Source organism: Camellia sinensis, chromosome 6 (assembly GCF_055761805.1).
Source record: "Camellia sinensis isolate YWXY chromosome 6, ASM5576180v1, whole genome shotgun sequence".
Classification (NCBI taxonomy): domain Eukaryota; kingdom Viridiplantae; phylum Streptophyta; class Magnoliopsida; order Ericales; family Theaceae; genus Camellia; species Camellia sinensis.
In genome coordinates, this window is record NC_138966.1 from 111829979 (window position 1) to 111841663 (window position 11685).

Consider the following 11685-nt stretch of genomic DNA (forward strand, 5'->3'; position numbering starts at 1 on the left):
ATTAGAAAAAAAAGTTCTGAAATTTTTTTAATTTTTAATGTGCTTTAAAATAATTTTGAGTTGTATATTTAATTATGAGTTATAAATTTTTGTATCACATATCAAATATCACATTAACAATTCCTTACTCAAATCAAACCTCTTTTTCAAAACTATTTTCAAAACTCTTTACCAAATAAATTTTTTACACTCAAATCATAATTCTACAACACACAAACTCAAAATACAATTTATACTCTCAAATTACATTTACAAAACACAACCAAACGCAACCTTAGGCTTTGTTTGTATCGATTTCCAAACTATATTTCTATTCACACATTTTAATATAAATGTTTGGATAGGATTTTCAAATTACGTTTTTACAATATTTAGAAAATTTTGTGTGGGACATGATTTTCAAAAAAAATAAAATTGAAATTTGGCCTAACTGGATGTCTTACCCAAACCGTCTCATCGGTCATTCGGCCGTTTAACCGAAACAGTACAATTTTTTTTTTTTTTTTCTTGGACACCTGTTAATTTTTATATATTCAAAAAAAATATTTTCCAAATTTTTTAAAATTTTTTATATGCTTTAATAGAATTTTAAATTATATATTTAGTTATGAATTGTAAATTTTTATATTAAATATTATGTCATATCAAAAATTTCTTACTCAATTTAAAATTCTTTTCAAAACCTTCACCAAACAAATTTTTCACACTTTAATCATAATTCCAAAACTCACAAACTCAAAACATAATTCTTACTTTCAAATCATATTTAAAAAACTCTATCAAACTTAACCTTGGAATGTTAACATTTGTTTTGTATGTGAAATGCGAGTTGGAAGATTGTTTTTTTTGCTTTCTGTGCTTTTCAGAGAAAATGAGCTTGTCCATGCTATACACAACCTACTTTCAAGAAAATATCAAAATGTTCTTGAATATTCAAAAATGGTTCACACGAAATTGAAAAGCACAAATGTTTTCAAACTTAGCATTGTTTTTGTTTCCAAAAACATCAAAGAGGCCCTAACTTCATGAAAGCTGCTGAACTGAACAAAAAGCTGGCATCTTATTAAACACTACACAGACAGCAAGAAATTTGAGTACCACAATCAATCACTGTTTTGAGGGGAAAATATTAATCACAGTTCAGAAAATAAGAACTATAAAATTTGCACACAAATCCTTACATTAAGTCCCTTATTGAGAAGGGATTATAAGTTACGATGAAAACTACTTTTATGTTCTTCCTGGGATTACAGAGAGATCCTCCGAATTCCATTCCATCCCTTCCATTCCAACCCACAAAACCGAAATGTACCAAAAGAATCAATGATAAATTTGCAGAACAAATATGAATGTATCAAGTCCCAATCCTTTTTTTTTTATCTACACAACTGGCAACGAAATTCCTTTTTGACTCATCTATACTACTGATGATTCTCATCAATAATCATACCGTGTCAAAGTGATGTTTCACACGATACGTCTTCGCCTTGAGCCAAACCCATCTTCTGTAATCCACGAAATGACCTTTCCACATTACATAACAATTCAAACCATTCTAAACTTGTATTTTTGCGCATCTTTAGTTACAATTCAACCCACAAACTTCCAACACGATACCGCCTCTTGATAAAAATGGATTGATCCGGACCCACAAAAGTGAGAAGATTGAAGCCAGAAGAATCGACCACACAATGAGAATGGTAGGAACACCGTCTTGCTTCCCCATTAGACCTTTCAAGAATGGGTAAAGATGGACGATGACCCAAAGAGCGAAGAATAACTTGCCAAATAGAGGTCCCCACGACTCGTAACCGTTGTTGATTGCATCGGAAACTCCTACTATGACACCAATTATGTTCACAATCAACAAAGTCATCGGAGGGAGCAACAACGACGTCCATTTGAAAAGGTAGAGCTCGGAAAATGCCCCATCATCTCCACCTTTGGATGTGACGGTGAAGTTTGTGTTGACACCGGCCAAAACCTTGAGAAGACCTTGGAAGAGTGCAAAAAGGTGTGATGAGGCACCACCAATCACCCAGAACTGTTCATTTCTCCACCAGTCATCAATGGTAACACCGCCCCATTGCATTTCCAGGATGCTAGTCGCAGCAATGGATATGAACATTGCCATGAACACAATACTGGCATAGTTGCTAATCTGTAGATAATACCAAAAGATTGTTAAATGAAAGCCTTGTAAAACAATGTACAATCAGTTTTGATGCTAATCTGTATTGTACCCATATTATGGCAAAGTGTTTTTCAATTTTTTTGGATCATATTCCGAAATTTGAATTTAATATCATCTCTGCATTATTTGTCAATATGAAGAAGAAAAAAAATTCAAACACCAGAGAACAAAGACATTTTATGGGATAATTCGGATGAATTTCTTGCGTTGCCAAAATACCCACATCGTTAATGCTCTGGAATTGCAAGAAAACATCAAAATTTACTAGTTACGTCATTTACAGACAATAGCTATTGTCATCACAGATGTGGCTGCAATCACAGCAAAATTTGCAATACAATTAAAAAACCATGTTCTACATGCTAGAATTACTAGTTTAACCACCCAATTACGGTGCTCAAAATGGATATTTCGCTCCTTTTCCAATAATCATGTACAAAAAAGATATTAAAGATTTAAATTAGAAGCTGTGGGGTTTACCTCGGGGACAATGAACTTCCCAGTAAGGAGACAGACTGCTGGTAACGTACAATAGGCGATCAAGGGTATAGACGTCAATGGATAAACAACTGAGTTTATATATGAAAACCGCTCCAATGGTTTTAAACCACACCCATAACCATACCAGATTGGACAGTGTCTGCTCAAGAGAATCTCAACGGATCCCAAGGCCCATCGAAGAACCTGGTGCAGACGATCTGAGAGATTAATGGGAGCTGACCCCTTGAATGCAGGCCTTTTGGGCATGCAGTACACTGATCGCCAACCATGGCAATGCATCTTGAAGCCAGTCAAAATATCCTCAGTAACTGAGCCATAAATCCACCCAACCTGGTACAACATAGAAATCAAGCAATAAATAAATTGAAAAACAAAAAATTGTTCAAAATCTCTAGAATTTTGAAGCAGTTGTCGCATACCTCTTTTCCCCACTCGGTTTTATCCTCGTAACCACAGCTAATGACATGAATGGCTTCTTTCAAGAGTGACGCAGAAGTTGCTCCTGTTGGAACTCCACCGTCGTCTAACAGCGTTGAAGCAATGAAAACCGGTGACTGTCCAAACTTTTTCTCAAATTTTATTTGGGGAATGAGGGATGATTTCTCATTTTCTATTCCTGCAATGAAGAAATAGTTAGCAACAACAGATTGTGTTGGTTTGATATAGACTTCTATATTGAGCAAGTGCCCACTACTCGGAATCTATATATAATTTGAAAATGTATCAAAGGTAGTGCCTTTAAACCCCATTGGTTACCTTCAATTCCTTCCTCAATATTTTCAAGTGCATGTATTTGTGTCAATGCCTCCCTGCTCTTTGTCTTCTTCTTACTCTCCTTTGATTTCCCTTTCTTACTTTTCTTTTTAGATCCACAACAGCAGCAACACCATTTAGGCAAACAATTGCACGTCTTCCCCGGGGGTTTCTTCTTGATCGGGGCATCATAGCCGTAGAGTGCTTGCCTCCTGAAGACACAACCCGTTCCGACATAAATTGGTCCCTGGATCCCATCCAGTCCTTTCATATTGATCTGTTTTCAATTCATAAAAGGTATTAATTAGCTCATCTAAGTAGTATAACAAGCATGTATAACATGAACACTATCAAGAAGGTGCTATACATACATCAAAGAACACAACATTGCGATTCGAGTATCTATCGTGACGATCAATCCCATCAAACCTTTGAGGAAACTGCACGTAGCATATTTTCTTTCCAGAGGTGGGATCCATCATGAAACACATAGCTTCACGGAGTGCCTTACTGTTGTTTATATAGTGATCACAATCGACGTTCAGTAGGTAAGGAGCATTTGAGATGACTGCCGAGACTCGCATCTAGAATTAGGAAAAACAATTAAAAAAAAGTCAGAGAATTGAGTTAATTCCAAGGTTAGAGAGAGTGGGACGGAGATTTACCAGGGAATTCATTGCACCGGCTTTTTTGTGGTGATCAAATCCTGGCCTCTTCTCACGAGAAACATAAATGAGTTGAGGCAACTCATTTCCTTCAACATCACGGACACCATTTTGACCCAGGAACACCTAAATCAAGAAAAACAAAATTAAAAATTACTCAAAACCTTTACCATTTAACGTCCCATGGACCAAAAAACCTATAGGCATGCAAAAGGAAAAGAATACAAGAACACATCCACACCTGGATCATTCCAGGATGATCTCTGACATTGTTCCCTGGCCATGGAGTCCCATCCTGCATTGTCCAACCCTCCTCGGGAACCTTCTGTGCCATGGAAACCAACCCATTTATCCGAACTTTAAATTCTTCGTATTCCCTCTGTACCAACAAAGAAGACACTAACAATCAATACATTTGAAAAAATTAAATCCGAAATTCCAGTTATTCTTGGTATTTATCATCAAGATTCATAATTAATTCAAGATGATGGCTATTAGTACAGGTCATATGTTTTATTGAATGCCAAAACATGAATCCTAGAGTTGTCTTTGGTATGCTTTTGTATCCAACTGTATTTTCACGCAGTTCACATGCCATGGGTTAACTACACCAACACCCCCGCAACTATAAAAACCGTACAAATACCCCTTCTGAAGGTCGTCTAGAGGGGGTGAAAGTGACATTTTTATAGTCACGTGTACATAGATGAGTGGGGTAAGTTGATATTCACTAATAGTTGATGGGATCTTGGTGTAATTAACTCCTTTTTTTTAAAACTTGAATGGAAAAAGTCATATAAATAAGACAAATTGCAAACCTTAATTGCACGCCGTTCCCTCACAAATGTAGGATGCACTTTGTCTCTAAGATAGTCAACCTTTTGAGCAAAATACCACTCCGGGGCACGAGGCTCAATATTGAACTTCTTGACGAATGGCACCCACTTCCTTGCAAATTCAGATGTCTCAGAGAGCGCTTCAAAAGTGAGCATGGCAGCACCATCATCTGATACATAGCAAGCAACCTTGTCGACCGGATAATCCACAGCAAGGATGGACAGAACTGTGTTTGCAGTGATAAGTGGAGGTTCTTTCAATGGATCAACAGTACTAACAAACACGTCTATAGGAGCTAACTCCGATGGCTTCCCCTCTTTCTCATACCTGAGATTAAAAATAAATAAATAAGCACGAGCTCAGGAAGGGGAGAGAGAGAGAGAGAGAGAGAGAGAGAGAAAGATGACGATATACCTCAGCGATAATCTATCTAGGTATGTTTCTCGCTCGATTGGGAACCATTTTGGGAACTGATCAAATATCCAGGACACTGCGAACCATATTTCGCAAATAATCGAGGTAAGCCACAATCCATATGCATCATGGACAGGGTGGCGAATTCTATAGTCAAAAAATAATCCAAGAATTGCAAGTCGGAGTAAAATGATCATTCTGTATGGATTTATCTTGCTTGAAGATATCGGTAACTTCCTCCAAAGTGGTTGCCTGCCTTCATCCATCCTGATGAAAAAAAGAAACAATAATAAGTAAAAATTTCTGAAATCAAAACAGAGAAGCAGTTTATAAATAATGGAAACATAGTCCATCTGTTTTCTTAATTATCATTAATTGCATTCGCTTCTTGTCATGTATCCACACTTTTATATTCCCCTATATTTTGAAGAACAATGTGTGAAATCTAATATAAATACAACTACTTATGGGTAATTTATCATGCATTCATGCCAATACCACAAGTTATTGTTATAAAGTCATGGACTATTTTTTTCACCCAATTACTGATATTTCAACAGCTTCCCACCACCACCCCAAAAGGAAAAGGGACAAAAAAAAAAAAAAAAAAAAAAGATGCTCAAACATAAAGCATACATAGAACCCTAGAATTCATGTCAGTCTTGCATGTTACCAACCCTCAAACCATAGGTTAACATCCTTATGACAAGAACTAAAACTCAAGCAATATTAGTAGAGTTGTAGCACTTGGTACCATGAATGTAATTTTGAATTGTTCACGCGCACACCTACGATTTACCACAAGTATAACTATAGATAAGAAAACAAAACAAGTGAAGGAGCTTCTTGACAGATAGAGAATGGCAAAAAAAAATATTCATGTAGCCAATCCCACTAGTGGGACACAAGGCTTCGCTTGGTTTGGTTTGTTTTTTTAGTTCACATTTCAGCTTGCAAGAGCATGTCAAAGATCCAGTTAGAATTAACAACCCAGGAAAATAATCCATATAAAGAATATACTTACTACCAGTAGTGGTTGGAGATGAAGGGGATACGGGTACGAGCACTGATGCTGGTATGATATGAGCACGTTGATATAGTAAAATTAAAAAAAAAAAAAAATAGGATATGGATACGCTTGGTACACTTGTAAAAAAATATTTATTTTTAATTTAGAATAATGCAAAAAATAATTAATGATTTAATTTGTTAAGGTCCAACCTACAATTAAATTTAATGTCAAAAGTAAAAATATAAATCAAAATTAAATGTCAATATATTAAATAACTTACAAACCATAATTTAATTTTAAAATCATAATAGCATAAGACAAAAAATAAAAAAGAAATTTAATGAAATAAATCTTTGTAGTAGAACAAAATATTATTTCAACTGTAATACGGTACGGTACAGTACGGCTTGAGATATATATTAAGTACGTCTGGCTATACCAAAAATTAAGAAGAAAAATTTTAAGTACATGTTTCGTGTATCCAGCACATATGCAGAAGTACCATACGAAATATTATACACCGGTACGACATGTTTTTGGAAATACCATGCTTTATAAGGTTGGACATTTGCTTAAAATCAAGTCATTTTTGTTTTACATAAAAAGAGAACTAATCTCGTTATGTTAATAATGATGACGATTGAGATGAGCTACTTTAGTTTAAGTTTTTGTCATTTATTCCGAATATTCGTTATTTTAGTCCAAACATGCATCACATCGATGAAACAGTAGAAATTAACGGAGTACCACCAACGTTGGGCATGCACTTGCACCATAAATGACTGTCAATTAATTATTCCTATTCTTCAAATTTAGCTTACTAAAAACTCCACATCTTCTGAATATTTAAGCTAGTGATTTACACCATATTCAAGATACAAAAATATATAGTAATTCCATATTTCACTCTGTCACAAAGACCAATTGCTCTTGATGACAGCTGCCTTCCAACACCTAGATATAAAAATACATAGTAATTTCATATTTCACTTCTGTCTCAAAGACCAATTGCTCTTGAAGACAGCTGCCTTCCAACACCTAGCTAAAGATTAATTAGAGAAAGATAATTATTAGCAATCAAAAGACCAAACTAATTTCCAAAACTTCAATAGCTAGGTCAGACACTATCCAACATAACTAATCAAGAAAAGAACAAAAACGACTTCCTAAACTACTAATTAAATGACCTAAACTACTAATTAAATGACCAATGCCCCTATCCTGATAACTAAGTACCTTCGAGTCACACTTAATATCTACCAACTTCAAATAACAAAAAAAAAAAAGGGGTCAATTACCATTTACCATAAGTATAATATATTGAATTAAATAAAGTAAAATAAAATTAAGTGGACCTACTTGGGCAAATCAGGATCATCAAGCTCATCCCCGCCATTGTTACCACCACCACCTCCTTCATGCTTAATCACTTGAAGTTTATCATTCTGCCTTTTTTTCCACTCCTCCATTCTGTCTTTCCATGCAACAGTGCCATAACCATACACTGCTAAGTCTTTCTTAGGATCCATTGGCCGGGGTGGAACTGTAAGATCAACACCGACAACTACACTCAGCCACAGAAATCATAAAATTGCAAAAAAAAAATTATTCCATTGAATCAGTAAACTTACAAGACATGGAGGAATCAGGAAATGGCACGGGATGGACTCGCTTTCCACGACCCATAAACGGAGGAATGATGAGAGCATGCTTATCAGCAGAAATCCCAGTATCCTAGTCAAGAAAATTATACCATTACATTTTAGAACATACAAATACCACAAACAAACAAAGAAAGAATGGAATTAAGAGAATGTCAAAACAATTCACCTCTTCACCATAGGTCAGGAGAGGGATTTCAGGACCAAGTGCAGAGGACTCCATCTCCATTGGAGTAGCGACTCCTGAAGCATTGGATTGGGGACCACGGCCAGTATTAAGGCGAGCAGAGAGCACCGCCACTGCAATTTGATGAGGGTCTCTCTGGTCATTGATCCCGAAATCGAATTCGTGATCCAAATCATCAAATTCTTCTTCTTCTTCGTCGCCTTCAACTCGGGGACTCCCTGTAATAATAGGTGGAATGTCAAATAATCCGTTACCATAATCGGTAGTAGTTTCCTGAAATTAACTAAAGTCAACCACAGGCATCTCCATTACTACCCATATGTTGACTCAAACTTCAATTTGGCATACCAAACGCCTTTTACTAATTTTTACCCAAATGAAGACTCAAATCTTAACTCAAATTTCCAAAGTTTATATTTCCTTAACTTGATACTTCGTTACTGAATTTCCATTCTTGGGATATGATAAGAATATTCAAAAAGAATCTAAACAAAAATTGCAGTTTGCCATCGGAGCGCTTCATATCAAATGAAGTTTTTCCTCAAAACTTTTTGTCAGATTTGAGTAAAAATTTGAGTCTTGATTTTAAATGGCTTGAGAATTGGCAAGAACATAAAAATATTACCTTTGATGCGTTTGTATCTGGTTTTGCATTGAGGGCAAGCTTGATTTCCCTCTCTTCTTTCGTACTCATAGCAAGGTCTGCAAACAGGGAATGCACATTCATTGCAGGCAACAAATGGCTCTCCATCCACTGTAACTTCGATCTCATCTCCACAAATCTGACAAATCTGCCCACTTAATTCCTTCACAGATGTTACCTGTCATGCAAAGAACAATTAACAATGTAAATCTGCATCAGATCAACAAACCCAACTGAGTGCTGAAGCAGCATAGGCTCAGATGTTCAAATCTCTAAACAAGAACAAGAAAACAGAAACAAAGTTGACAATTTGCAAGCAATGGGAGTCTTTTTGACTAGGTCCTAAATCTGAAAATGGGTTTGTTCTATAGAGCTGAAAAACTGAAGATTCAAGCGAAAAATTAGAAAAATCCAACAAAAACAACAGAAATCTATGCCTAATAGCCTAAACTCTAACAATGACGTCGGATTTATCACTGACCAATAAGCAAAAAAAATAGATTCACTCTGTTTTCGTTTTCAGAAAAAATACTAAAATTAATTCAGTGAAAAATAGAACCCAAATCGTATAAACTCAAACTGAGTCTACTCCAAATCTGAAAATGGAGTCAAAAAACAAAACCAGAGGCAGTGAGAAAAGCAAAAAAAGATCAGATTTTTAGAAGATTTACATCTTCAAGCTCTCCAAAACCCAAAAATGGAATTGAAAAGGAGATAAGAGCTAATGTAGATTAGCAGAAAAAGAAAGAGATTTAGCGGGACACTTACCCGTCCAATCTCATCAGCATTGATGACGACGAACTCATTCCTGTTGTGTGAACCAGCAACGAGTCGTCCTTTGGTATCCATTAGGCCTCTCCAAAACACACACTCAACACACACACATAGACACACCCAAACCCTTCAACGAGAGAGAGAGAGAGACAGCTTTTTTTCTCTTGTTTAGCCAACTCTCTTAAACACCCATCACAAGAAGCACCAAACCCACATTAAAGAATGACCGAAAGTGACATACGAACAGCACAAAATACGTATCTCTATACGTGTGTAACGAATACTAGAATATAAGAAAAATGTGTGTAAATCAAAATAGTCCCTTTTGTGGGTAAAAATTTTATTCCTTTCTTGATATAGAAAACTTGAGATAGAAACCCAAGTTTGAAGAGAAGAGGCTCTCTGTCAAACTGTGTTGGTGTGGCTTGATGGGTTAAAGAAAGAAGCCACAAGAGTTGAAGTAGAAAAAAGACTTTAGACAGAGGAGAGAGAGTGAGAGACAACTTCTGATCCAAAAAATAAACAAAGAGTGAGAGACAACTGGGTTTAATGAGAGGGTGTTGAAAATTTTTAACGCGTAATTCAAAAGGGACAGAGAGATCGGTTAGATGGATTTGTTTCTGTGAATTTGATGATCAAGTTGGGTTTTTTTGGTATAGCGGTGGGGGCCCATCGGAGTTACGGTGGTGCTGAGCTAAGAGGAGAGAAGGAAGGGTATTTTGGTAAATTACAAAAATAAGAGAGAAAAAAAAACTTTTTGTTTTTTTTCTTTTTGAACAGAGAAAAAAAGGGTTTGGTCTGGGTTTTATTCTATTAACGTGTTGGGTTGACGTAGCTAATAATAATATGTTTTCTCACTCTATATTAGCTGTCTATTACACTTTTATTGTTTGAGTGCTGTGTCGAAGGCTCTAGAAAGAAAGCATATGATAAGAAAGTGAGATAGAGATATATGAAGAACAAAAAATGTTAATTAATGTTGATTTGGAAATTGCTATTTTTGGTTTTTATAATAAAAAAAATTATAAAAAATGTGTAAAAAAACAAAGAAGGAGAGATTTTTTGTGGAGTAGTGATTTTTCATTTTTGGTGTCACTGTAAATTAATTATAACCAAATAAAAAATATTATAATTATAATTATTAATATTTATAATATTTTCCATCTCTTTGTAATTAATTTTTTTTGCCCTTCATTTTTTATCTAAAGCTTTAACTTCTCAAACAAAACCTAATCTTTTAATTATTTGTAAATATCACTTTACCCTCTTATCCATTTCAATTATAAAAATCTTATAAATATACATTTTTAAAAGGGTTTAACAATGAAAGTGATATATTTTTTTATATTTAAAAGATTAAAATATATTATTTTATAAATAATAAAAATAAAATAATATTTACTAATAATATATGTGACTTAATTTTGGATTTTTTTTATTGAATTTGTATTAGTAAAAAAATTTCAAAAAAAAATACGATGTGACATGTATCTAATTCTCATTTTCACTTTTTTTTTTTTTTTTTTTCAATAATTTTCACTATTTACAGACTACTCAAAAAAATAAAAAAAGCAAAGTAGCAAAGACGCAAACTATCACGTGCACACAGTTCCTGTGGGATGGTCTGACAATAATTTCAATTTCTCGTGAGTAATTGAAGAACCTGGTAAGAGAAAAATGCTCTATGTGATTGCTCATACCTTTATTTCTGTATGTCATATTATTTACATGCCCAAAAAATGACCCACACACAAAATTATCATACAAAAATCAACCAAAGTGATAATCACATTTTTTTAATTATAAATAATAATAATAATAAATGAAAACAACAAATCATCCGGTATAAAAAAAAATTAAAAAGTCACCGAATAAATTATACATACCTCCCTTTAGATTTGAGAAAATACATCAAATTCTATAAATTTGACATCATTATATTGTGTATCTTTATGATTTTAATTTATTCAATATTTTACTCTTTTTTATGAGCAATTGGTTGATTATTCTTTTACTTATGCACCATTTGTATTAATTTTGTTTG

The 11685-nt window shown here is 34.4% G+C and overlaps 1 protein-coding gene across 1 annotated transcript; it reads right to left on the reverse strand.

Annotated features, from left to right (window-relative positions):
* Nucleotides 1-1041: 1041 nt before the first annotated feature.
* LOC114289041 (cellulose synthase A catalytic subunit 2 [UDP-forming]) lies at nt 1042-10542 on the reverse strand. Its single transcript, XM_028232674.2, has 14 exons — nt 9636-10542; nt 8850-9045; nt 8207-8442; nt 8008-8110; nt 7736-7919; nt 5365-5631; nt 4932-5277; nt 4355-4492; nt 4114-4239; nt 3820-4032; nt 3452-3725; nt 3115-3311; nt 2675-3025; nt 1042-2161 (listed from the first exon to the last, which is right to left on the reverse strand). Exons 1-14 carry the CDS (start codon nt 9714-9716, stop codon nt 1580-1582), a joined length of 3294 nt encoding a protein of 1097 aa, XP_028088475.2. The 5' UTR covers nt 9717-10542; the 3' UTR covers nt 1042-1579.
* Nucleotides 10543-11685: the final 1143 nt, after the last annotated feature.